Source organism: Eptatretus burgeri, chromosome 10 (genome assembly GCF_056783735.1).
Source record: "Eptatretus burgeri isolate ZD-2024b chromosome 10, Ebu_testis_v1, whole genome shotgun sequence".
Classification (NCBI taxonomy): domain Eukaryota; kingdom Metazoa; phylum Chordata; class Myxini; order Myxiniformes; family Myxinidae; genus Eptatretus; species Eptatretus burgeri.
Genome location: NC_140970.1, coordinates 3,532,480 through 3,559,471, shown reverse-complemented (window position 1 = coordinate 3,559,471; position 26,992 = coordinate 3,532,480). Strand labels below are relative to the sequence as shown.

At 43.4% G+C, this 26,992-nt stretch overlaps 1 protein-coding gene across 1 annotated transcript; it reads right to left on the bottom strand.

Annotated features, from left to right (window-relative positions):
* Positions 1-26,988, bottom strand: POLR2A (RNA polymerase II subunit A). Its single transcript, XM_085896867.1, has 30 exons — positions 26,591-26,988; positions 25,143-25,275; positions 24,850-24,986; positions 24,383-24,556; positions 24,058-24,150; positions 16,100-16,288; positions 15,754-15,915; positions 15,385-15,605; positions 15,033-15,165; positions 14,761-14,885; positions 14,363-14,573; positions 13,940-14,149; positions 13,667-13,835; positions 13,420-13,514; positions 13,108-13,311; positions 12,753-12,975; positions 8,937-9,120; positions 8,597-8,768; positions 8,337-8,442; positions 7,993-8,198; positions 6,527-6,751; positions 6,126-6,372; positions 5,535-5,635; positions 4,456-4,560; positions 4,097-4,279; positions 3,790-3,993; positions 3,423-3,609; positions 3,204-3,317; positions 2,561-2,704; positions 1-2,440 (listed from the first exon to the last, which is right to left on the bottom strand). Exons 1-30 carry the CDS (start codon positions 26,681-26,683, stop codon positions 1,284-1,286), a joined length of 5,907 nt encoding a protein of 1,968 aa, XP_085752993.1. The 5' UTR covers positions 26,684-26,988; the 3' UTR covers positions 1-1,283.
* Between the last annotated feature and the right edge of the window lie 4 nt (positions 26,989-26,992).

Genomic DNA, 26,992 nt, shown 5'->3' with positions numbered 1-26,992 from the left:
TTTTGTCGAGATGGTTTATTTAAGACATTTGCAGATGTACAAAGTCAAAAACCTGTTTTTTAAAAAAAAATAAAGAAGACAAGAACGTTTCAAAGATTGTTTGTTAACATTGCAGTAATAAAAGGTCTGAAGTTGTCCACCCCCTTGCAAGGAAAACAAACAAACAAACAAAAAAAAAAAAAACAGTCAATCCGAAATCGGTCAAAAAACGTATTTGCTGGGATTTCACAGCATGGTCACCATGTCCACATATAATATTATACCACCACTAGCTTAAAAACAACAAACGAACAAAAATGCGATGTCGAGCCCCCTGACCGGACATTTGGATCAGTGGCGGGATCCGTTTGAATGCAAAACGACTGTAAACGTTAAATAACAGCAACCAGGGCCGAACCGGCACGACGGCCACAAGCACTTCGCAAAGATGTTCGCAGTTTAAATGCTCGTCAATAGTCTGTAAAACCACAGTGCTTGTGAAGCGACGCACGATGTTTCCGCTCGCATTGTGCCGCCGCCACTGCTTCGCATCACGGTTCAACAAATCGAGCAACGTCAGGGTGGTGTCGCGGGCCGTTGTGGTCGAGGCGGTGCGGCCTTTCAACGTATATTCCATCAGGGGGAGTTTTGCCCGTTTGGAATCGAGGGCAACCATTAATATTTTACACGATACAAGAGGGGGAGGAAAAAAAAAAAAAAAAAAAACTTTGTGAACAAAGCCTTCATAAGTTCATTTCACCGTGAATCACAGATTTATGTATTTACAGGCGTCCGCTTCTCGTACTCGTTCTAGCTCACAAGGAGAGGGTCGAGGGGGAGAGAAGAGCCTAAAGCAAGGCCGTTGCCACACATTTAAGATAATCAACATTGCAGAGTGGACTGGCCTGGTGGAGACATAAGAGCAAAAGAACCTCAAAACAGTTCAAAAAGGCCAGGCAATCGCTTCGGCTGGTCAGCAAGGTGAGGGGCTATCCAGGCAAGTCCTTTTAACCTGTCCGTTTCAGGCAGACAAAAACCAGATGCCCCTTTCGTCCCAGCAAGGCAACGAATCCAGACACAATTAGTGCAAGCTGATGTGATCTTCATGTTTTTGACCCACCTAGTGCATGGGCAGGTTTCTCTCAGCCGCGTCATGATCCAAGAAGAAAGAAAGGAAGAAAACGAAACAAATTTATAATTCTTGCGCAACTTTAGGTCACTCCACCAGAACGGAGTGCAGGAGGGACAGAGAGAACGAAAACGACGAGAGAGGACAATGGAAACTGAAGTCCAAAGCTAAGCCTTTAGCTCTCTTCGTCACTGTCCTCTGGGCTGATTGTGGGGCTGGCTTGGCTGTACGCTGGAGAGGTAGGCGAGTAGGTGGAACCCTTTGGCGACGTTGGTGAATAAGTGGGAGATGTAGGAGAGTATGTTGGGGACGTAGGAGAATAAGTGGGAGAGGTCGGGGTGTACTTTGGAGAGGGTGGCGAGAAGGTAGTTGGAGTTCCGGCGTAGGTGGGAGACGTTGGTGAGTACGTGGACCCTTTGGGAGATGTTGGCGTGTACTTGGGTGAGGTTGGAGAGTATTCTGGGGAGGTCGGGGTGTACTTTGGGCTCGTGGGCGAATATTCAGGGGACGTTGGCGTGTACTTGGGAGAGGTTGGGGAATAAGAGGGTGAGCTTGGGGAATATGAGGGAGAGTGTGGGTAACCTGTGCCAACATAACTTGGCGATGCTGGGCTGTATGAAGGGCTGGTAGGAGAGTAAGATGGGGAGGTAGGGGAGTACGAGGGAGATGTAGGAGAGTAGCTTGGGCTGGTCGGGGAGTATGATGGTGAAGTAGGGGAATAGGACGGTGATGTGGGAGTGTAAGAAGGGGAGGCAGGTGAGTAAGAGGGACTCTGCGGAGTGTATGATGGGCTGGTTGGTGTATAGGAAGGACTGGTTGGTGAGTAGCTGGGGCTGGTGGGTGAATAGGAAGGAGACGTCGGAGAGTATGAAGGAGATGTTGGAGAGTAGGAAGGAGAGGTAGGAGAGTAGGAAGGGGAGGTTGGCGAGTAGCTGGGGCTGGTGGGAGAGTAGCTGGGGCTGGTCGGTGAGTAAGAGGGTGACGTTGGAGAGTAAGAGGGTGACGTTGGAGAGTAAGAGGGTGACGTTGGAGAGTAAGATGGTGATGTTGGCGAATAACTGGGACTGGTGGGTGAGTAGCTAGGACTCGTAGGTGAATAGGAGGGAGAAGTTGGAGAGTATGAAGGAGATGTCGGAGAGTATGAAGGAGATGTCGGAGAATAGCTGGGCGATGTTGGGGAGTATGATGGTGAAGTGGGAGAGTAGTTGGGACTGGTCGGTGAATAGCTGGGCGAGGCAGGACTGTAAGATGGGCTTTGAGGCGAGTAACCCCCAGGAGAGCGAGGTTCATATGCTGGTGATGTTGGAGAATAATTGGGGGACATAGGACCTCCTGTGGAAAGTGGGGAGGGGGTGGGGGTGAGGAGCACAGACAAAAAATAAGATGACTCATTGGGCTGCAGGATCCATGGGGAGCAATTGATGAGGAGTCACAATGGGATGAAGGGCTTACCTGGTGATGGGACATAGCCAGGTCCTGGTGAGCCAGGAGAGGCTGGGGTCGGAGACCAAGCTGGGGAGTAACCGGGGCTGAAGCCACTGACCTCTGAAGCTCCACTTGGAGAAAATCCAGCACCACCTGGGGTCATGCCACTTCCTGCGTATAATACAGATCATGAGAAAGCTCAAAAAAAAAGTGTGTGTGTGTGTGTGTGTGTGTGTGTGTGTGTGTGTGTGTGTGTGTGTGTGTGTGTGTGTGTGTGTGTGCGTGTACGTATGGCAGACAAATCAAGGATCTGCAATTAAGAAAAAGTGAAAGCAAAAAGTGGTTATCTGTTTGACAAATTGTAAAGAGAAAGACAGACATTGAATGGTGTTTGGAGGAACAATGCATCAATCAAATTGTGGCAATGAGGGCAAAGGGCACCAAGAGCAAGCAGAGATGGTAGAAGCCAAGTTGATGAAAAACCACCAACTCAACAGAACAATTGAAAATAGATTAATGGAATCAGCAGCATTGCTATTTTAAGTGCTTTGGTGACAAGTCGCAGGTTCAAGTGAGAACAAGCTTAAAGGTGACATGCATAAACCATGCATTCTAAAAAAAAAAAAAACACAAAACAAGCTCTGCAGGTGGAAAATTGATGTAGGTTTACCAATTGCTGGAGACCATGCGCCATAGGCTGGAGTCACCCCCTGGTTCCATGGAGTCATTGCAGGGGACATCCCAGCAGTTGGACTGCCAACCGCACCAAAGAACATTCCTGTCGCTGCATTTAAGGAAAGAAAGACAAAGGTCAATCAACCATCCGAATGTAAGCAATACATTCAATTTTCAAGAAATGAAGGTGCACACAAGCAAAAAGAATCCTTACGTGCTCCGAGGCCGAGGGCACCAAGATTGGTGGGGATCTCCATGCCCTGCTTGCACTTGTCGGCATCCAGCAGTAGATCGAAGCAGCCCGTGCCTGCTGGTGGCAACTGTCCAAGCATAATGTTCTCAGAGACGCCTCTCATGGGATCAACCTCAGCATGAGATGCAGCCTCGATCAAGACATCCACCTGGAAAGCAAAGTCGATTGCACCATTACACGGGGTTCGTCGCACCGTTACAGATCACTTGTGTTTTCCTTTCAATATACTATCCTATCAAAAGCACAAAGTAATTGTTCTGAATAAAATTTTGCAAAATCATCAGCGATATATTTCACACAAACCTTCAACATGACACACTCCACTCACCGTTTCCTCAAAGGAGCACTTCATGAGAGCACCAGTATCCTGCCGGTTGACCCCGTGTCTCGTGATGGCCATCAGATGTCCACGACATGTCATGGTATCACAGAGCAATGCCAAGTGACGGTAGTTAACATATGAACCATCAAAGGAGATCACATGGTGCAATTCTCTCTCCAAAGCCTTCCGCACAGCCTCGATACCCAATACCTACGAGGAATGAAAGTGACAAAGAAGCAACAAAGGCTCAAGCAATTGGGACAATCGATGACACAAGCCAAGAGAGATAAATGAAGGTTGAAGGAACACTTACTGTGAAGATTTCGACAATATCGTTGGAGGTGGTACGGATAGGGTCCACATCCTTCTCACTCAGAACCTTCATGAGGCTGACTCCGTCAGTCTCCAGGATCCATTCTTGAAGTGCTCGGAATTCACCATCGTCCGTTATTACAATACGCTTCTTGTCATCGGTTTGGGGTAAGTGCATGTATACCTGGGGTGGGGCAGGAGGCAGGGACACAAGTAAATCATGATGACAGTAAAACAAAGGGGGCAAAAATACAATGAAACAGACAGGTCGAGTTTCGCATATTGTTGTTCAACAGTTTCAAGAATCCAAACGATCGAGAAGAGAAAGACTGAATGACATAAAAGGCAAGGATAAGATACCTTGGTGATCTGTTCAATCCCTTGCAGAGTCATGTCCGTCAGCATATTTGCTTCGATGCAACGCAAGAAGACGTCATCGTCCATTTTGTCCACAATTTCCTCCTCCTACAACACAAGGAGTGATTAAAATGGCTGTCGTCATCATCCGGGGCACAATTCACAATGCGACAGCCTCTTTACATGCAAATTGAAATGTGAGTGTTTTGTTTTTTTTTTACACGTGCACCATGAGTACAAGTACCATTCGTTTTCATACAAGCGACATTCACCTCTCCCTGCCAATTTCAACATTGAAGCAATAACACTCAACACAAGGCAGTGAATCTGCACCTGTCTAAATACTTCCTGTTTCAGAGCATTTACTCTTTGAAATGAGAAATTAACACTCTTGTCAGGGGTTGAGGCAAAGCATCTCCTTTTGTGTGCATTTCCAAAAGATATGGTGCAGAGGTAACTAGTGAGTAGTGACCATGGTGGGTTGAAAGGAAACACAAAAGGGATTCGCAAGAGTCGCTCCCTATTCAGTGCTTTGCCATCAAGTGTTTCAATCAAGGTCTCAAACTCAAAACATATTTCGAAATTAGTCAACTAGCACGTTACCCACTGGGTGATTGCGTCACCCACAACACACACACAGACACATAAACACCTGTCACCAGTTGCATTTTTACTACGAGTTAACACACATGCAATTCTGACAAATCCTCAACCCCTCTCCCCACAAAGCCTCAACCTCCCCTCCCAACTATGCCCATCTTTGCTCTTCCCGAACCCCAAGTCCCCGCCCTTCATCTTCCCGACCCGAGGGCATCCCCGACATACGGTTAATCAACATATAAAATGCGTTGCCCATTTAGTAGTGGAGGTGGCAACCTTGTGAAAAAAAAAAAAGAAAAGAAGTGCAATACGGATTTCTCTCAAAAAAATTTCAAAACCATTCAATTCAACACAGCCGGAACCTGTATCCGAGTGATTGCATCTTGATAGCAAAATCCAAAAATTGCTTGGGTAAATAAAAGGGCCAAATCCAACGGTGCAAACCGTGACAATCGAAGAACAACATTTCTGTCTAAACTCACATCCTGGTATTTGTTTTCACTGCTGTTCATGATGCGGATCCGAAGAACAAGTTTCTCCGCATTATCATCATTAAAGATGCAATTGAGATCGTCGCCAAACCCTGGACAGGAAGAATAAGGGGAGGGGGTTGGGGGAGATGTACAAAGTGTTTTCAGAACTGGCAGACAGACATCTATCGCACAAGTCCATGGCATAATCACTAAACATCGAGTCGGGACAGGAATTGGAAGGTTGAGACGATGAAATAGCAAGGAATCTCAAGACTCACAATTTGCATTTCTTATAACAAAGTCACAGGTTTTCAATCGTGCTGAGCTTCGAAAATGCGCAGGCTAAATCAGCCCGTTGCAACGACAATAGATCGAGTTCAAATCGAGCAGAAAACAATTTAAAAGTGCTGCACAAACTACTGCAATCATTTGTTTTCTGGAATCTGCTTCGAACAACAAATTCCAAGTTTACAGGCAATACCTTTCCAAACTCGGCTCACAAGTGGAATATTTTGATTTGAAAAATCTCCGCCCAAAAAAAGCAACATCATCGTCGCTGCAAGAACGGTTCAACCTTTTTACCTCAAAAGCTCTGCTTACCTGCATTGATCTTCTCCGCGATTTGCTCCATTGTGAGCTTCTTGTCGGTCATGTGCTTTCGGTCAAGCTCCACACGAAGTAGCCATGGTGAGATGCGGTTCACATCAAAGTCAGGCATCTCATAATACACGTTCACCCACTCCTGGTCTTCCACCACCACCGTGCTCTGAGGCTCAGGGTCATAGTAGATTGCAGTGTTGCCTGTGACCCTCCTCAACGTGGTATGCTCCAGTCGGCACAAGATGTCCTGAGGAAGAGGTCAAACCAAGCTCCCATGATGGTTATCAGTTTTAAAGAACCAAAACAAAGTCCAAAATCTCTGGTAAACAGGACACAAAAGTATGAAAGTCATGATTTTGGCATAAAATACCACCGTCACTTTGATACACCGTCACACTAACCTTTGCCCTCTCGGCATCCCGAGCAGGCTGCCCGGTAAGGAAAACCGTCAGTGATGGAGTCTTGGGTTTCTTGGAGATGTTGATAAGCTCCTTGAGACGTGGGACACCAAGGGTTACGTTCTTAGCCGACACACCAGCATAGTGAAAGGTGTTCAAGGTCATCTGAGTGGCAGGTTCACCGAGGGACTGTGCGGCCAGTGCACCCACCATTTCCCCTGGGTGTACCTAAATTGGGTGAGAGACAGCAAGGCAGAGACGAAGGGCCAGTCAAGACGAACAGACATCCAGAGGGAGGGAAAGAATGAAGATTTCCATGCAGTAAAGATAAAATTAACAGCTAGAAAATACACAGTCCGATGACTTGCCAACCACATTTGATCATTGGAATTTAAGTAACAACTCGAAGGACACTCAGAGCGCATACCTCCACCACGTAATGCCTGATACACAAGAACATATCCAGCCCAATACATTTTTGAAATGTCAGGCTATATATCCTTTTTGGCCCTATCTCTCAAAGGTGAAGAATCACTTTAACAAGGACAAATGTGTCCAAGAGCAGCGTCCTAAAGGTTTTGTCGGCTAAAAATAAAAAAAATTAAAAAAAACATTAAAAAAAAAAACAACTTCCGATATTTCATCACGTGCCTTGATTAAGCCAATAGCGAAACCTGTCATAATGTATTTACGTATTTACGATACATCGTGTATTTACGAAATAAATCATGTATTTACGAAATTACAATACGATAAATGGAATAATCTTTAAATAGTAACGTGAACTTTTCAAAACTTTAAAGCAAATGTCCGAATATATTTAAAAGTTCATGACAGACGCTCTCAAAAAGGCACCGTCTATGTGAGGATGTGTACATGTGCTTAGTATTTAAGGAGATCCGGATCTTGTATATACAAGAGCAGAGTCCAAGAGATTAAGGTTTTGTCTTCACAAGCAGAAGAACAAGAACAAGAACAACAACAACAACAACGCCGAGCTCTCTATGAGCAGCGTTCACTACGTGAGACGCTGCTAAAAATTAAATAATTCTCGTATCTCGATCCAAATTCGGAGCCTCACCAAAATTGAATCTATTCATCCTTGCCATATACTCAACGTGTCCACCAAGTTTCATCCGAATCCATACACAACTTTTTGAGATATCGTGCTTTCTATCCTTTTTGGCCCTCTCTCAATGGTGAAGAATCACTTTAAAAATTCTCGTAGTCGGATCCAGATTCGGATCTTCACCAAAATCTAATCAGTTTGTCCTCGTCACAACACCCGACCACCTGCCCTCCAAATTTCATCCAAATCCGTCCACAACTTTTTGAGATATCCTGTACACAGACAGACAAAAAAAAAAAGAGGCGAAAAACATAACCTCCTTCCACCTTCGGTGGCAGAGGTAACAATACTTTGTCCTTAAGGGAAGGAGCAGATAAAAACAATGACATGCAACACGTACAATAGCATGGTTGAACTTGGCTTCGATCTCTCCTAAAAGCCATTCAAAGGCTTCCGATGAAAGTCTGTGCTCCTCGGCCAGGCGGCGTGTGCACAGCGTCGCGCGCACATGGCAGTTGAACAGAAGCGTAGCATTCTGCTGTGCCTGTCGGCTGATTGGATCATCTCCCTTGACAATTTGCAACTTCTGCGTGAGGTCATTGACCCCTGGGGAGCATGACCAGGAACATGAGGTTAAAGTCAGTCAGAATTTGTAGATATACAAAATGTAAGCACTGGAACAGTCACCTTCCACGTTCACTTATTTAGTAAATCAAAGCACAACTCAGGCTCAAAACGGCTCACCTTCAACAACCCTCAGTGGGTTGAGGTCAGTGGAGGAACGGGTATTGATATGGAAGATCTTTTGAGCATTCCAGATCATTCGCTGGAGGTTACAGGGCAAAACCACCTGGGATAAAAAAACAGAAAAATATATGGTGGGCTGAACAGATGCATCACAGCAAGATATTTGGGCACCAGTACAAGAAAGAACAATCCCAGCTCCTCCACAATCGTCAACTCTGCAGACAGAAAATAATAATTAATAAACAAACAAACCTTACCTTACTGTCACCAGTGGGGAAAACAGCTCGCAGAACCTCCCGGTCATCGCGGATCTGCTCAAACTCACGTTCCAGACAGTTCTGGATGTGGGCACTGCTCATCACTTCGCTTACGACATCTTCGTGCAGGCAACGTAACAGGGCACGCTCATTTGTATAGTCAAACTTGAACCTGTGAGAGAAGAAAAAAACCCGCGATAAACGGTCATCGTATTTTGAGAGTGGTGCCACAATGTCAGGGATAACCTCGAGAAATAAATTTAGTCAAGCCCACCACTGATGTAAACAACAAAATTATATTTAACACCCGTGGCCTATCTTGCATTATCTCAGTGCATACTTCTTCTCAAAAGCCTTGTTTGAAGGCTTGAGTGTGGCGAGGCTCTGGAACTCCACATGTTCCGCCGCAAGCCCATCTTCACCATATCGCAGCTGGATCACCTGGTTTGTGGCGTTACGCACAGTCCCGTCATACTTCACCATTACCGACTCCATGGACTTGATGAGACGGCGCTGGATGTAGCCTGCCGGGCAAAGCATAGCTTCATTAGCATCAACAATATGAACCAACCATCGTAAGAGGTTGTGAAAATAACTCATTGCAAAGGAGATGAGTTGGGGGAGGGGTGAAGAGGTTGCGATTAAAAAAAAAAAATGAAATTGCTCGTTGAGCAAGGAATTGCCGGAATAACTTTGACATATCTCCATGATCTCTGAAAAAACAAAAACCTGGAAATCAATTTGGTTCTTATAAGTCAATAGTGCGACTGTTTAATGAGTTATCGCACTTAGTTTGGTCATGATCATAACTTGGAAGTCAATCGGACTTGAAATGGCGTTTTTATCGCAATTTGAAAGTTTTGACCCTACTCTCCTGACATTCGACCCCGACCGCTAAGAAGGGTGTTGGTGTGACACCCCAATGAGACATCTGGTTGGATGCAGAATTGGAAGATGCACATTTTGGATTTGGTTTGAAGTCGATACGACCATTTTAGCGGACGTTATTGCGAAAATAAGAATTTCGGGTTTTCGGTAACCTTAACCTTTGACCGAGATTCACCAAAAACGACGTGTCTAAGTTGGACCATGGCCGACGTCTGTACACAGTTTGGTCATGATCGCTGAAACGGTGTGGCTGCTACAGGGAAAACAAACACACAAACAAACAGACAAGCCGGTAGGCAGCAATGGGTCGCCGAGCATGGAAACTAAGATAAAGAGCAAAATGGATGTCATATAGTGGATTGGGAATCACCTTAAGATTATGCATATCAAAATCTCATCCAGTTCCATCTATTGATAACTACTCGGTATCCATTTGAATGAAAAGTACCGAAAATGCGGTTTGAAATCAGAAATCCCCAAAGTTTGAGGGAGTGCTGTGGGTGAACAAAGATCGAAATCGAAAATCCGGCTCGATAGTTTGTGCACAATGTATTCCAGACGATTAGTGTGAATTTTCATGACCATCCGACCATAACCCTAGGAGGAATAGCATTTGGCACGAAGGCACCTCCAGCTCTCGCATATTATCGATTTTTGCAATAATTGACCTTTGACCCCTGACCTAAGCAAAATCGGTCAATATGTCTTGAGGCAAAGTTGTAGTACTCATTGAGTACCATGAACCTGCAAAATTTCATTCATATCGATGCACTCACCTGGTCGCTAGGGGGCCTTCAATTTTCGCGCATACCCTAATTGGAGGGGGCGCTGCGGGTAAAGTATTCCATACATCACAAAAACCGGAATATATTTGATAGAGCATCACCTGTAGATCATCCGTACCAAATTTCATAACCCTACGTGGGATAATGGCTTTCGGAATTGATTTCACGTGAACGGTACCGATTTTGAAGGTTTTTCGGTTGTTGCTAGGGAACCAGAACATCCCTAGCAATCATCACAATTTCCAAAGCACTACGTCATAAGATGTACCTACCACCTGAGTTTGGTCAAAATCCACCCACGTTTACTACCAATTATGCTGATGACAAACGAACAAACATCCAAACAAACAGACAGAATTACTGACAATAAGGGTCACCGATTTCGGTGACCCAACAGACAGACAGACACACAGAATGACACACACAACCGACCAACATAATTGCCAAAATCTGAAGGATTCCGGCAATTAAAAATGAATTGAAGGCTTGTTTTTTGTTGACTGCACACGTGCACATCTCCATCAAGCAACATTTGTCGATTGGATGGTGTCTGCCTGTTATTGTTTGTCAAATAATCGTAAAAAAGTTCATCCATTAATGCATCTGCAAGTCCCATTCCATCTTCATCAGGCCCCCCTAACAAAAGGACGCCAACGTTGTCAGACGGAATGAAAACCCGTCATTCTTGTTACAAAAACAGCTAAAATTGATGAAAAAGCGGCTGAAATTTAAACCAACACAGTAATTACGGTCGTAATAGCAAATATAATGGAAACAAACACATTTATTCTACACACAAGAACGGTCGTGACGGACACAAGAACGGTCATGACGGACACAAGAACGGTCAATCCTGAAATAGATTGGTGGGGGACGGAAGCAACATCGGTTATTTCCATCGCGAAACGGCGGAGACCGAAGCGAAAGCGATTAATTCCAGTTACCATAATGTGGAAAACATGGCGGCTTGAAAAGTTCTTGAAGTTATGGTAAGTTAACTTTAACGTAGTCTGCCTTGAATATATCATGTCTGTTAATGAAAACCCGTTCGTGGTTAGGGATATTATACAAGCAGCGATAAATGTGCCCTCTTGACTTGATGTGTGGCTGACATTTCGTGAAATCCGTGCCCCCCGTGCTGCAGCGATCAGTGACGATTGATCGTTTATATTTGCAAGAGGTAAAATTTGATAGTAATAATAAATTGCAAATTCCAATAAAGTAACAAAGTTAATATGAAGTAAAAACTGTAAAAAGATCCCATACACAATCCCCTACGTTGAACTGGGCCTACACAACTGGCGATCCTTCACTCGGGGGCTCGAAATACAGGCGAACCAAACATTATCATCACAACAAAATTCGGTTTAATAAACTGTTAAAACTACATCAGGTACTACACACTATATATTATCTATGTTACATTTATGTTCGAGGTACAATCACTAAAAATTTACATTCCGTAACAGGTCGTTCTCCTGCATCCGCCATCTTGTTCGCACTACACTAACCGGAATGAACCGCTTTTGTTTCGCTCTCGGACGTTTCGCGACCGAAATAACCAATCTTGCTTCCCTTCCCCACCGTTCTATTTCGGGATTGTCCGTTCTTGTGTCCATCACGACCGTTCTTGTGTGTACAATAAACGTGTTTGTTTCCATTATATCTGCTATTGCGACCGTAATTACTGTGTGGGTTTAAATTTCAGCCGCTTTTTCATCAATTTTAGCCGTTTTTGTAACAACAATGACGGGTTTTCATTCCGTCTGACAACGTTGGCGTCTGTTTGTTAGGGGGGCCTGTTCAAGGCCGGTACAACAACAACAAGGCAAACTCGGTGGAGCGCATACCTCCACCACGCAATGCCTGATCCACGAGAACATATCTGGCCCAATACATTTTTGGAATATCATGCAACACAGTACCATATCGTTTTTGGCCGAATCTCTAAAAGGTGAAGAATCACTTTAAAGATTAAATAATTCTTGGGTCCAGATCCGGATTCGGATCTTCACCAAAATCGAATCAATCCGTTCTTGCGGCACACCCAAACTGTCCACCAAGTTTCGTCCGAATCCGTACACAACTTGAGATATCGTGCTATATATCATTTTAGCCCAATCTCTCAATGGTGAAGAATCACGAAAAAAATTCTCGTCGTCGGATTCGGATCCAGATCTTCACCAAAATTAAATCAATTCTTCCTTGTCACACACCCAACATATCCACAACTTTTTGAGATATCGTGCAATATATCGGTTTTGCCCCATCTCTCAATGGTGAAGAATCACTTAAAAAATGATCAGATCCAGATCCGGATCCAGATCTTCACCAAAATCTAATCAGTTTTCCTTATCACACACCGAACCTGTCCGCAAATCTGTCCACATCTTTTTGAGATATCCTGTACACAAACATACAGAAAGGGGTGAAAACATAACCTCCTTCACCTTCGGTGGTGGGGGGCAATAACAATAAAATACCTGTCTCAGCAGTTTTGACTGCAGTATCAATGAGACCCTCTCGGCCACCCATAGCATGGAAGAAGAACTCCGAAGGCGTGAGACCTGCCAGGTAAGAGTTCTCCACAAAGCCACGGCTCTCAGGCCCATAGTCGTCCTTGATGAAGTGAGGCAGTGTTCGGTGCTTGAAGCCAAATGGGATTCGTTTACCTTCCACGTTCTGCTGCCCAACCACAGCAATGACCTACCAAGGACACAGTCATGCTTAAAAAAAAAAAACACCATTACACAAGAGTGGATGGTAAGGGAAAGGGGTAAAGAATAACAATAAAACATGGCATGCAATATTACAGCAGTGAATCAAACTTCTGGGCACCTGTGAGATGTTGATCTTGCTTCCCTTGGAGCCAGCCACCACCATGGACTTGAAGTTGTTATATTCAGAAAGGGATTTCTGCGCACTCGAGCCCGTTTTGTCTCGAGCATCATTCAGGATGCGGTTCACCTGGTTCTCAAATGTTTGCCGCAACGTGTTTCCCGGTGTGGGCTCAAGCTCGTTGTTGTGGGCCTTCTCAATCACCTGGAAGGGATTCACACAGTGTTTTGTGGGGATTGTCATGGAATAGCCCGAGAAACATGCACTCAGATGTTGGGCACACAAAAGGGTATATCCAATGTCGGTTCAAACCTCAATGACATCATGCTTTGCTTTCTTGATCGTATTCTGAATGTCCTGATAAGTTTTGGCATCAGCAATGGAGTCTCCAATACCAATCGAGTGTCCTGAGTGGAGTGAGATGGAAGAGTGCTCCGCTATAATAATAAAGGCATTTCTTTCCACAAACTCAAAAAAAAATAAAAAATCTCACATGGTCTAAGAACTAAATGGATGCAAACATGCGACACAAATAAGCAGTCTGGTTCCCCAAGCCGACCTTCAATGAGTAGCCAGTTGTTGATGACAGTCTGGATGTTGCTGTAGAAGAGACGGGTGACATCATGACCCATCTCCAGGAAGCAGATGTGGACAAGAGAGCCAGCTGACGTTCCCAACGAACGTTTGCAAAGGATACCCATGATGAGTTCACCATCCTCAACGACGACCTACATGAAAACAAAACAAAAAAAGTGTCATCTGTGAGGAATTGCATCCTCCACACAAAAACGCTCGGCGAAAAAGTTCAGAAGGAGCCTTCGGCTTGCCGTACCTTCGTGTCGCCAGGTGATATGTGCTTGTAAGGCCCCGCGTCTTCATTGTCAGGGTGCGTGCTGTGTGTACGAATACAATTGATACGTCCTGGAATTATCAACGAAAACACCTGTTTCCCCGTCCACAGTGGTTGAGGTTTCAGGATGGCCGGCTGTGGCATCTTCCCATTCCATGTTGACAGACACATCAGCAGATTCATGACTGTACCCTGCCAAAGAAGACAAGGATTATGTTGTGATATGCAGTTCCACAAACACAGATCATAAAATCGTGACAACAAAACAAACAACATGGGATACACAGCTCCAATGTTATTTGTACATGCACCAACGTATAACAAACGTATGTGCAAGCCAGAAGGAAGAGGTTAATAAATCCGATTACTGAAATGTGAAGCAAGGCTCGAGAGCAGTGACCCTACCCGGTCCAGAAAGACATCCCTTTTGGTGAACTTCCTCACAGCAGTGAGGGTGTCCTGCACGATGCCCATTACCGGGCGGTTGCTCTGAGGAGTGACGATCATACGTGGGACCATGGCTAGTTCGTGGATCTCTGCCTTGGTTTCAAGAGATTGCGGGAGGTGAAGGTTCATCTCGTCCCCATCAAAGTCGGCATTGTACGGCGTCGTCACACTGGGTTCCAAACAGAAGTAGAAGAAGTGTCGACGGGAACGACGGAGGAGGACAAATTACCAGATTTAAGTCGGAAGATTTGCAAAGACTAAAAACAAACGGGGAATTGATACAAACGTGGGATAATTTTATCGTAATTATTCAAAAGAAAACATTTCCATTGCTATCCATAAATGCGTCCAATCACCTGAGGTTCAGACGGAACGTTGACCAGGGTAGAATACGTACTCGATGCCCCATCATGGACATCTTGTGTAGAGTCGGCTGTCGATTGAAGATCACAATGTCACCGTCACACATGTGCCGCTCAACCTGCAAGAAAAAGCGGAATAATTACGAGGTTATCAAAAGGATGACAAAATCGAGATATTGTGGTTGAGGGATTGAAGGTTATTGCAAGCAGGTTATCATTTCTGCAGTGTGCAGAGAAGCAATGAGGAATGAAGATATTTAAGGCACCTTGTAGCCAATTTGGAGATGCAAGTCACTGGGTTTTGGATGAAATCTGAGATCGACACGTTCACCATTATCCCTGATTATGTACTTGGCACCTGGATATTGGTTATTGCCACGACGCACGAGCTCCTGCATTCTAAACAGACCAAGGAAAATGGAAAGGGTTAAGAAGAAAAAAGCAGAGAAATTAAATTCATCAAGCAGCATCAAAAATCAATATCAATAAACAATCATTCAAGATAAAAATTTCCCATTCAAACTGAATTCCATCTGCCGTCACGATCTACCCCTTTTCCTTCGACTTCATTGATTTCATTCAATCCAAACAAGCCAAACTCCATCAACTGTTTCATACCTGTCAATGTTGAAAGGCGTCACGATCTCAGCAAAGGTCATGTTGGCAGCAATGGAACGAGGGACGCCCACTTGGTCAATCTGGAGGTTCGGATCAGGCGTGATGACCGTACGAGCTGAAAAATCCACTCTCTTCCCCATGAGGTTCCCCCGCACACGACCTTCCTTGCCCTTCAACCGCTGCTTGAGGGACTTCAGAGGACGACCAGACTTCTGCATGGCCTGTGGGATCGAGTACGGTGATCAAACCGTGAACAATTTGCGGTGCAGTCCTTTAAAAATGGAAAAAAAAAAAAAGTTATTGTGATATGCCTTCTTGCTCGCATATTTTACACTCATCCAGCCTCTCCCATTTCTCCCGCACACGCACCCGAGGCAAGCCAGGCATTTCATTGTCCACCAAGGTGGCCACGTGGAATTGCAAAAGCTTCACGTCTTCAGCAATGATGTGCGCTGCGGCGCCATTCTGCTCATTCCTCCGTAGCTGATTGTTCACCTTGACAATGTCAGCAAGCTTATGGGTCAGGTCATCCTAGGAGATCAGTCGCAGGAGGAACAGCACAAGGTTTTCCAACTGTATAATAAATGACTGCGTTCCATGATGACATCCACCAAACCCAAAGTTGTTTTTTTGGCCACTTCCCCACAATTTGTTACCACTGTCCCAATGCACACAGTCAAAGGGCTTACAACAACTTTGTGCCCAATCTAAGTACCTGATTACGTGCGGCGCCTTGCATGACAACTGCGGGCCGCACAGCGAGTGGGGGCACAGGCAACACCGTGACAATCATCCACTCTGGCCTGGCATAGCGTATGTCCATGCCCAGGATGGTGCATTCCTCTGAAGTGATGCGCTTGAAGATCTCATACACGCGTTCTGCACTCACCAAGATCTTCTTTTCCTGTTTTGTAGAAGGTCAGAATCCATTATTGGAGAGCTGTAATGAGTTGGAGCTCAAAGGATAGAAAATGGAAAAAAAATATTAGATGCAACGCTCTCCTTCGATGTGGATGCTAGTTTGCCTTGTATCCATGCCGTTGTGAACTTGGATATGTGGGTTTGGTAACATCTATGGCTGTGCAACATCTTGTTAGCTGCTCATCACCTGCCAACATGGACGTGTGATAACTGGAGAGTTCATAGAATACTTTACCCCACACAGTCTTGATTAAAAAAAAAAAGAAAAGGACATGAGAAGTCTGCCAGCGGAAAATTGGACTGGTCGAGATGATGGAAAATGCTGCAATGTTTTGTCCAAGTACTGCTAAACGAAAGGGTTTTTGAAAGTCCCAAAAAGGCAATTTGTGCTATCCAGTTTTCAAGTGTATAATTCAATTGAAATTAAATAAAGATTTTATCGGCTGTTGAAAATAAAACTTTTTTCAGAGGATTACCGGTGTTGTGCAGTATCTTTTACAGCACCTTATTTACCACATTACATTAGTTCGTTGTTGCCTGTTGTTTGTGTCCTTTGTGACATCCCCAAAAACAGTAAGTTTCCTGTTTGGAATGATTTTCAATTCTGTTTCATTTCCAGACAGGCAGACACAGAGAGAGAGAGAAAAAATTATCTCAATTCTCTCTCCACATGCGCTATCAGGATGAATTCAGAGCCAAAGTACTGCTAAACTGCAGGCTCGTTTTCCGATTCGTGTTCAAAATATAACATTCAATTCAAATTAAGTTGTTCCTCTATTATAAACTGATGTTTGTGGATAGACAGACAGACAAAGTGAACCAACTGCTTAACTCGGCTTTTTGCTTCGCGTGTGTGGAGTAAAAAGGTCAGCACTAACATTGTACAACGCTAATAAAAAAAAATACTTGTGAAATTCAATTGCCTCTCTCTCTTGCTAACTGCAGAAAGGGTCGGCGGGAGCGCGGGAACTGGCATCTTCTTCTTCAGTCACCTCTGCAGGTCAGAGTGGAAGGAAATTCTACATTCAGATCAGGGTGTGAAGATGGCCAATGATCTTCCCAAGCCTTTTGTGGATCGCCCCTGTACATCCATCTTTTCATGTCGGCGACAAACAAGATTGTTCCATGTGGGGGGTAATGAGGGGTGGGGAGGGAAGGTGGGGACGAAGACAGTTATGGAGCTGTGACTTTTCCATTTTATCAATTTATTCACAAATACAATCCTCAGAATTGTGTTTTTGTGCCGTACCTTTTGCCGCTGCGTTAATCTCTTAAACTTTGTCTTGCTCCTCCTTTTGATCCCCCTGTTTTTCTGTCTGTACAGTCGACTCTTGCCAATTTAATTAACCACTTATTTGTATTCAATAAGGTGATGTGTTCGCCACTGTCTGTCTGTCTGTCTGTCTGTGTGCAGAATTTCTTAAAAAGTTGCAGATGGATTTGGATGATACTTGGTGGATTGGTTGGGTATGTGACAATGATGAATCGATTCGATTTTGGTGAGGATCCGCATCTGGACGCTTGAATTTTTAAGTGATTCTTCACCATCGAGTTGGGTCGGTGACGAAAACAAGCCGATTCGATTTTGGTTCAGGTCCGGATGCAGATCCGGCTTATCATTGAGATACAAAACGTAAAATGTTCACCCTGGCAAAGGTATGCACTCGACCAAATGCCGTTCTAATTCAGATATGATCTCCTGCAGATTAAGAAGAAGATGCACCGAATACTGTATCATTTGACATGCAGTAGTAGTTAATTAAGGCTTCCTACGGATATCTGTAAGTTGGATGCACCAAATACAATATCACTTGATTACAGAGCAATTAAAGCCATATCCATTCACGTGTACTCTGCATGGGGCTTTTGTGAAGTCAATAAAACATATGTAGAAACACAGGATTTCTTACAACAAAAGGAAAATGCGAATTTAATTAGAATTTCAAAAAAATATGCCAATAGGCTCAATGGAGATGCACATCAAGTCATTATGGAGGATGGTTATGGATAGAAACCTCCACAATGCAGACCTGACGAATCTTAATTCTTGTCCATCTATCTATAATTCCAGCAATCTCTGTGTGTGTGTGTCTGTCTGTGTGTGTGTGTGTGTGTGTGTGTGTGTGTGTGTGTGTGTGTGTGTGTGTGTGTGTGTGTGTGTGTGTCTGTGACCACAGTTTCTCGACAACCGCTGGTCCGATCCAATTGAAACTTGCCAGGTATATTGCTGGGGACCTGAGGATGTGCCTTTCAAGGTTTGATATTAATCAGACAAGTGGTTCCCAAGTTATGGACATTTATTTAACAAACCAATGACAGGACACGTTGCTGCGTAGGCGTGGCCGATGGGGAAGAGATCCTCCGCCGCGTTCCCCATTACGGGTTACAACGTACGGCCTTCCGGATAGTGATGACTTACTGTATTCTAATAGGGGCGTTCCATGTCAAGTGTACACATTTTTCAGCGAAATTTTGACACATCGTCTCAGATTTCACTCTTTTTTGTGCAAAGTGTTTGTATCCACGGTAAAACATTGTGTGTCAATTTTCAGATCTGGGGGCCCATTTTAGGTCCCCCCCCCAAACTTGGGTGCTCCCGGTTGACCAACAATCTTCCAGTGGCCATATCACAGGTTGTAGTGGTCCGATTTGGATGATCTCGGTATCAAAATGCTTGTAAAAGCGAGATCTTTCGAACCGCGTAAAGTAAAATCACTCCGAAACAGTAATTCAAAAAGTTATAGTTTGGGGCGCCCTTTGACCTTGGGCCCCTGCCCTCCAGCCAAACCGATGATCCCGATTTTTTTCGTGTGAGAATACCCCTTCATATACTCCAACACCTCAGCATAAATGAAAATGGGATCTCAATGGGTTCAAGTGTGATGATGGTTTTATTGTTCGGGATCCACATATCACTAATTCTTGATTCGACATTGGGCGACGTTTGCCATCATCGTTCCAATGACGTCACCTGCTGGCAGGCGACTTTATGTCTGAAATTGACCATCATCATCTCTGGACTATTATATGGGCTGTTTCACAATTAGGGTACCAAGTTTGTCTCACAACCACTAAAAATTCAAACTCAATATTTTTATTTCTCCAAATCCAACATTGTTAATTACAATAATTAAATCCAAATTTTTGGAGCATCTGAATGAATATTTCTTATTAAAAATAATACCCCAAGGATGTTAGGAGAATATTTTTAAACTACAACAGTCATTAATACAATTCAACTATAACCACAAAATAACAACACTATCAAACTTCAGTGGTTTCCATAGATAAATTACATAAATGTAAATACCTTTTACTGATAATGGATATTCATGACCATGTCAATCTTACAAAACATCAAAATTTATAGCCAACAAGTAGTTTCCTTATAACTCGTGGCAGTTTGGGTGTTTCCAGAGAGGGCACATTTTTGACGGACACATGTAAGGCAATCAGTGCAGGCCATGCAAATAGAAGGTTATTGGTTACACTCAAACTTTGTAGCATAATATCAGTGCAGGTACACACTTGGTAAAACACACAAACTTTTAAAAAGACCCTTTATTTATATAAAAAAATTCTTCAACAATATACATTTCCAGAGAGGACATTTTTTGACGGACGAACGGTGGGACATATTTATTGAGGGTGAAATAAATATTCATAGTCTGAAATGAATAATATGTTGTGGACAAAGTACAGAAGAGGTATTAAATTGATGCAACAATAAATAAAAGTCCCAATTTCTGATTGTATTTGTTTATACACTGTGAATGCAGTGCACCTGGAGAAAATGAGACAGCCATTTGTCAAAAAAAAATGGCAATTTTTATACCATTCTGCCAAAAATTGACATTCTTTGTTAAATAAAAAGTGGTCCAAGTTGTGCCATTACTAGTACCAACTACTGGCCCTAATGACAGAGATACTACAGCCTTTCATTTAGCATGCAAGGGTACAAAATACCAGAAATGACCATGAAACAACATATATATATATATATATATATATATATATATATATATATATATATATATATATATATATATATATATATATATATATATATATATTGCATCATTTGCGAAAAATTATTCTGCCTATTGTGTCTATTGATTTTTAAGTGTAAATTTTTTGTATAACCATCATTGAATTAAGTTATAAATGGGCTAATCTCAGTTTTTGCATATTTTCCAGTAAGCATGGCGACTGAAGATCGAAAAGAGTTCCGAAAATACTGTTGCGATCCGTTCAGCTGCCATAAAACGAAACAACGAAAACATCTTCGCAATGTCTCAAATGATATGTTGATGAAATTTTCTTCAAAGGTGAAAAAAAGATGACAGACTTTGTACTTCGTGCAGAATAAAACTTTCTCAGTTGTCACCAGAGTGTATTGAAGAATAATCTTCGACCAGTTCGAAATTATCATCAGAACGTACTATCGAAGGCATTGCAGAATCTATTTCGACAGATGAGGACGAGGAGGTTTTTGAGCGAGAAGCAGAAGTTGACCTATTAAACCAGTCATTATCGATGATAGACGAAAGCCCATTCGACAAGCGAAAGGCAGAAAGGAACCCAGGGTACGTTCCTGAAAAGCAAAGTAAAGTGGAAGATTCTGTGCGAAAGAAATTAGAACTAGTTGCTGGATCAAGCACTGCGGAGAAAACACAAAATACAGCGTCAAAATGTGATGAAAACTGCATGCCAGAGGTGATCAAAAGCCTGAAAGAAAAATACGTCGTTTCGAGCCGTTCAGAGCAAATACGTATACTGACAATATTTGCTAGGAATATGAGCATCAGAGGGATGATGTAATGAGTGAATTCAGTTGCTCCCAAAGAATGGCTGTGCAAGCCAAAAATTTAGAGAAAGAAAATGGTATGCTATCGTCTCCAAATCCCAAACGGTAAAATATTGCCTGACGAAGTGAAATCCGCCGTAACCGAATTTTACCGAAGTGATGAAGTCAGCCAAATAATGCCAGGAAAAAAGGACTGTGTGGTGGTCAGGAATGAACATGGAAAAGACAAAATTCAAAAGTGCCTGGTACTAAACAATCTCAAGGAACTGTTTCAGAAATTCAAAGAGAAGAACCCTGGCTTGAAAGTTGGATTTGCATAGTTCGCCATGCTCCGTCCCTCGGAGTGTGTCCTGGCCGGTTCAGGTGGTACACACAGTGTATGTGAATGTACGATACATCAAAATGTGAACTCGTGTTGTTTGGTTCCAAAATGCCACAGATAGCCGAACTTCCGAGCTATCATCATGTGATAGCACGCATAGTTTACAACCCAGCACAACCGGCATGTTATTTCAGAACTTGTGAAAGTTGCCCATCAATTGAAGACTTCAAAACCGAGCTACTGAGTGCTTATGAACAAGAGGATATTGACGAAATTCAGTTTAAACGGTGGACATCCATCTGAACTGAGCTCCATGGTCCTGCCTTTGGAAGAATTCATTAATCAATTCTGTGAACACGCGGTGAAATTAGTGAGACACGACTTCATTGCCAAGGCCCAATCTCAGTTTCTGAAAAATAAGAAAGATGAAATCGGTGAAGGAGAATTTGTCATAATTGGAGACTTCTCAGAGAACGATTCGTTTGTCGTACAGGATGCGGCCCAAGGATTCCATTGGAACTGCTCTCAAGTGACAATTCACCCCTGGGTTTACTATTTCAAATCGGACTATGGCAAATTAAACCACGATTCGTTCACGATTATATCAGAATGCAACACTCACGACGTTGTCTCAGTCCACCTCTACCAAAGAATGCTCATTGAACACTTGAAATCTAGCTTTGGAAATGTAAAGAAACTTTACTATTTCTCAGACGGTTGCGCTAGCCAATGTAAGAATTGCAAAGCTTTCATAAACCTATGTCGTCACAAATCGGAGTATGGTATTGACGCAGAATGGCATTTTTTTGCCACAAGTCATGGCAAGGGTCCTTCAGATGGCGTGGGAGGTACAGTCAAACGAGAAGCAACACGTGAGAGCCTGCGTCGACCTTACTACAGTCAAATTATTTCTCCAAAAGATCTTTTCGCCTTTGCTGAAAATGGTTTGAATGAAATGAAGTTCGGTTACGGGACCCAAGAGGCGTATGACGAGGAAGAACGAAATCTGGAAGAAAAGTTAAAAACGGCCAAAACCATAGCTGGAACTAAAAAACTTCATGCTTTCATCCCTATTTCTGAAACTGCTCTTCAAGTACGCAAATTCAGCCTTAGCGAGGAACACCGTATCGAGTCAGCTATTTCAACTTTTTAACACCAACTTTTAACGGGAAACTCTCAGGTTATGTCACAGTGCACTATGATGGAAAATGGTGGCTTGCTTGCATCATGGAAGCCTTTCAGGACACTCATGAAGTGAAAGTGAATTTTCTTCATCCAAACAGGCCCGCAAATAGTTTCTTTTTTCCTGACATTGAAGATCACTGCATTTTAGACATTTCTGATAAACTTCTTTCTGTAGAACCAAAAACTGCTACAGTTGACCTATTAAAGGTAGAACCTACACAATCAGTAACAAAGCTACAGGTGGAACCTACACAATCAGTAACAAAGAAACACAGCTGTCAAATAAAACATTGGTTAGCAAAAAATCTTGACTATAATATGCTTGGAAAAACTCTTACTCACACTCGTATCGATTCCAGTTCCTGCATGTGCACGTGGAAAATTAATGTACAATATACTGATATAGTGTATTGGAAATCTTGTGTTCAAATATTCTCCTATGTATTGTGGCGTATTGTGTGTCCAGCACCCAAGTCCCCGAACCATAAAACCATCATCACACTTGAACCCATTGAGATCCCATTTTCATTTATGCTGAGGTGTTGGAGTATATGAAGGGGTATTCTCACACGAAAAAAATCGGGACCATCGGTTTGGCTGAGGAGCAGGGGCCCAAGGTCAAAGGGCGCCCCAAACTTTAACTTTTTGAATTACTGTTTCGGAGTGATTTTACTTTACGCGATTAGAAAGATCTCGCTTTTACGAGCATTTTGATACTAAGATCAGCCAAATCGGACCACTACAACCTGTGATATGGCCTCTGGAAGATTGGGGGGCAGCCGGGGGCACCCAAATTTGGGGGGCCCCTAAAATGGGTCCCGATGGGCCCCCAGGTCTAAAAGTTGGTATTTTGAGTTTTTTCACCCAAGTGAATAAATGACCAACATATGGGGAGAAAATGAGGTATTAGTGTCGGGAGGGTGTGTACACTTGACATGGAATGCCCCAATAATTTCTCAATTTATTATGCGCATTTATAGATAAACACAATGCCCCAATCCAGTCGTCGTTTACGAGTGCGAAGGAACGCCCTGTGTGGTTGTGTGAAAGGTTTTTTTTTTTTGCACGTACAGCCACGTATGTACAGGCACGCGAGAGCGAAGGAACGGCCTGTGTGGTTGTGGCACGCGGTTTGAAAGTTTTTTTTTTTTGCATGTATGGCCACGCACGTACGGGCACGCGAGAGCGAAGGAATGGCCTGTGTGTTTGTTGTTTCTGGCACTTGGTTTGAAAGTTTTTTGGTTTTTTTTTTCCACGTACGGGCACGCTCTAGTTGTATATAATCGACACAAAGCAAAGAGGTAATGTGAATCCAGAACACTGGACAGGAAGTGCAAATAAGTTTCCTTCACAGTTTGTGATTTTGGTGACCGAAAAAAGTTGTGGTCCAGGGGACAGCAGCAGTAAGAAAGGGATGTTGGGTGGAAAGGATGTTTACCTGCGAGTCCTCATTAACATGCTTCCACTCTGCAACGAGCTCAAGGCCTGTGCGACGGATCCTTGGTTGATAACGTCCACAACCACCATGGCTCTGCCAAAATAATTCCATCATGTTTTACCATTTACGAATAAACTCAACATTGATCTTTCAATCCAACACCACACACTCCCCCCCTCCCACCATAAAACTCCAAAGAATGACCTCGCATTCACTCTGATTGAGCAGACTCTTTTAATTACACCATTTCAATCCATATCTAGCAATCCTACTTTCACAAACTACTCTGACAGCATTTTTAAAAACCGTCACCAAGAAACCATACCTTTTTGTGTCCCTCGTCGTCTCCTTCACGCAATGCCTCAGAGTCAAACCTCGAGTCCACTTCCTCACCCCCTTCACAGATATTCTTGCCCTTGCACAACTCGTACACATTGGTCAGACGCTTGCGCAGCTGTCCTTTCGACTTGGAAAGGATATCGCGAATCTTTGGGTTGTTCTGTGTTAAAAAAAAAAAACAACCAAAACATCAACCAATGTTATGCACCCAATACAGATTTGAATTCCTTCAGTTAAAAAAACCAAAATAAACCGAGTGAACAAGATTGACAACATAAGGACCTCATTCCGGGTCTAAATTGTCCACCATGCTCTCTGCTGCACCCTTTAATGCCCATAAGTCTGGGGCCACCTGCATAATCGAGCAATCATTTATAAAAACAATACATTAAAAAGCCTCAGCGTCTCAATAAGTGGAAGCAAACGTGAATTTGCAGCATTCGTGTCATTTACCGTGTCGACAAGTAACTTCGAACAGAAGAAGCAAACACAACGAAGTATCTTGATTGTCTTGTTCAGGAAGCCCACATGGAACACCGGCTTGACCAGCTCGATGTGCCCAAAATGCCCGGGACACTCGGTCATGTTGCCTGCGTAACACACAACCAAGCAGGTCTCTACCCCCACAGAGAAAAACTGAATGAGGAAGAAGACAATCCAATAACTGAAAATAAGAAAGAAAATAATATAAAACCTCAAGGCTTGGGAGAGGTTAATGGCAAGTGTGTTAACAGCAATGAACGCACCAGCACACGTTTGACACCGAGATGTCCTCTCAATTGCCCCTTGCCTCGGATCCATTAGACCCCCGAGCTTGGGTTTTCCTCCCTCCGTGGTCTCGGGATACCTCATGCCCCCCTCAGTGACGGACATTCGTTTCTGGGGATGGCAATTGGGGGGTATTTACAAGAGAAATGGGGGAAAAAAAAGACCAAGTATAATCGATGATGAGCCACAGAACAATGAAATGTGTGACAATATTAAAATGCAGGTTTCATAGCTGGTCCAGCCTGATAGCAGCACACCTTTTTCTACGTCACCACCGCAATGCTTCTGTGTAAATCTTAACAATAAAGAAATAAATTCATGGATTATATATTTAATGGCATTTGTTAGGATGCTCAGCAAAATGTCAGATTGGGTGAGATTTTAATAAAAAAGGCAAAAGCAATTTTAAACCAGAAGAGCACTCGGTGGAGTGCGTACCTCTGCCAAGTAATGCCCGATCCACGAGAATATATCAGGTCCAACACATTTTTGAAATATCATGCTTTACAGTACTATATTGTTTTTGGCCCCATCTCTCAATGGTGAAGAATCATATAAAAATTAAATAATTCTCGTATCCAGATCCGGATTCGGATCTTCACCAAAATCGAATCAATTCGTCCTTAAAACACACCCAACGTGTCCACCAAGTTTCATCCGAATCCGTCCACAACTTTTTTGACATATCGTGCTATATATATCGGTTTAGCTCTATCTCTCAATGGTGAAGAATCACTTTTTAAAACTCCAGTAGTCGGATCCTGATCCGGATCTTCACCAAAACCGAATCCCTTTTTTCCTCGTCACACATTCAACCCGTTCGCAACTTTTTTTTTTTTTGACATATTATGCACACACAAACAAACAAACAGAAATGGGGTTGAAAACACAACGTCCTTCACCTTCGGCGGCGGTTTTAAACAAAAACTCAGTCCGTTTAAAGTTTATTCGAGTACAAAGAAGGGGGACGCAGAAAAAAAATAAAAAATAAAAAAAAAATAAAAAAAACTTTATTGTAAACTTTGTCGACATCGGCGGTGAAAGCAAAACCGCGATGCAAAAAAAAAAAAAAAAAATTAAAAGGTGTCACGAAGTGTGCTGGTGGTGACACGAAGTGTGGTGCTGGTGTGTTTTCGTGCGATCAAAATGGGACCAAATAATCGGAGTGCTAACTTTAAAAAAAAATAAAAAAACAGCAGGAGCAAACGTTCAATCGAATGGCCGAGAAAGCATTCGGCACCGACACGAGATGACCGTTGAGATCGGAAAGTTTGAAAAAAAAAAAAAAAAGAAGATCATTAAAATCCACATGACAACTTGTGGCTGCCATTCACGGCGCCGGGTCGACAGGAAACACGTGAAAAGCAACGCGCGCCCGCCGGATCATCGGAGCAATGGGGGCCCAACTCCCAAGCATAGCACGTACTATTTCCTCGGGGCTCAGGATTCCGAACTGCACCCTTTTGATGGTGCGCTGTTGGCAGGAACTTTCGCCCGACGTCGGCCCGAAGTGAGGCATGCTTTGGTAGAAGTCACTTGCGCCACCGGTGGTCAGAAGAGGAAGAGGCGCAACAGCTTGAAGGAAGAAGAAGCGTGCGAGTAGTAATTTGAAGCAAAAAAAGCTGTTTTGAGATTCGTTTATAAATGGCCGGCTTTAAAAACAATGGTAAGACGCATCTATCAGCGAACGAATTAGTGACTTAATAAGGCCGCCGTTAAAGTTTGGCAACCTCACAGCTCGTCGGAAGCTCTCAGAGGCGTCACTCTTTCCCCCTTCTGAGCTCCGCACTGGAGGAGCATCTGCTCCGTTCTGAAGTCCCCAAGCCGC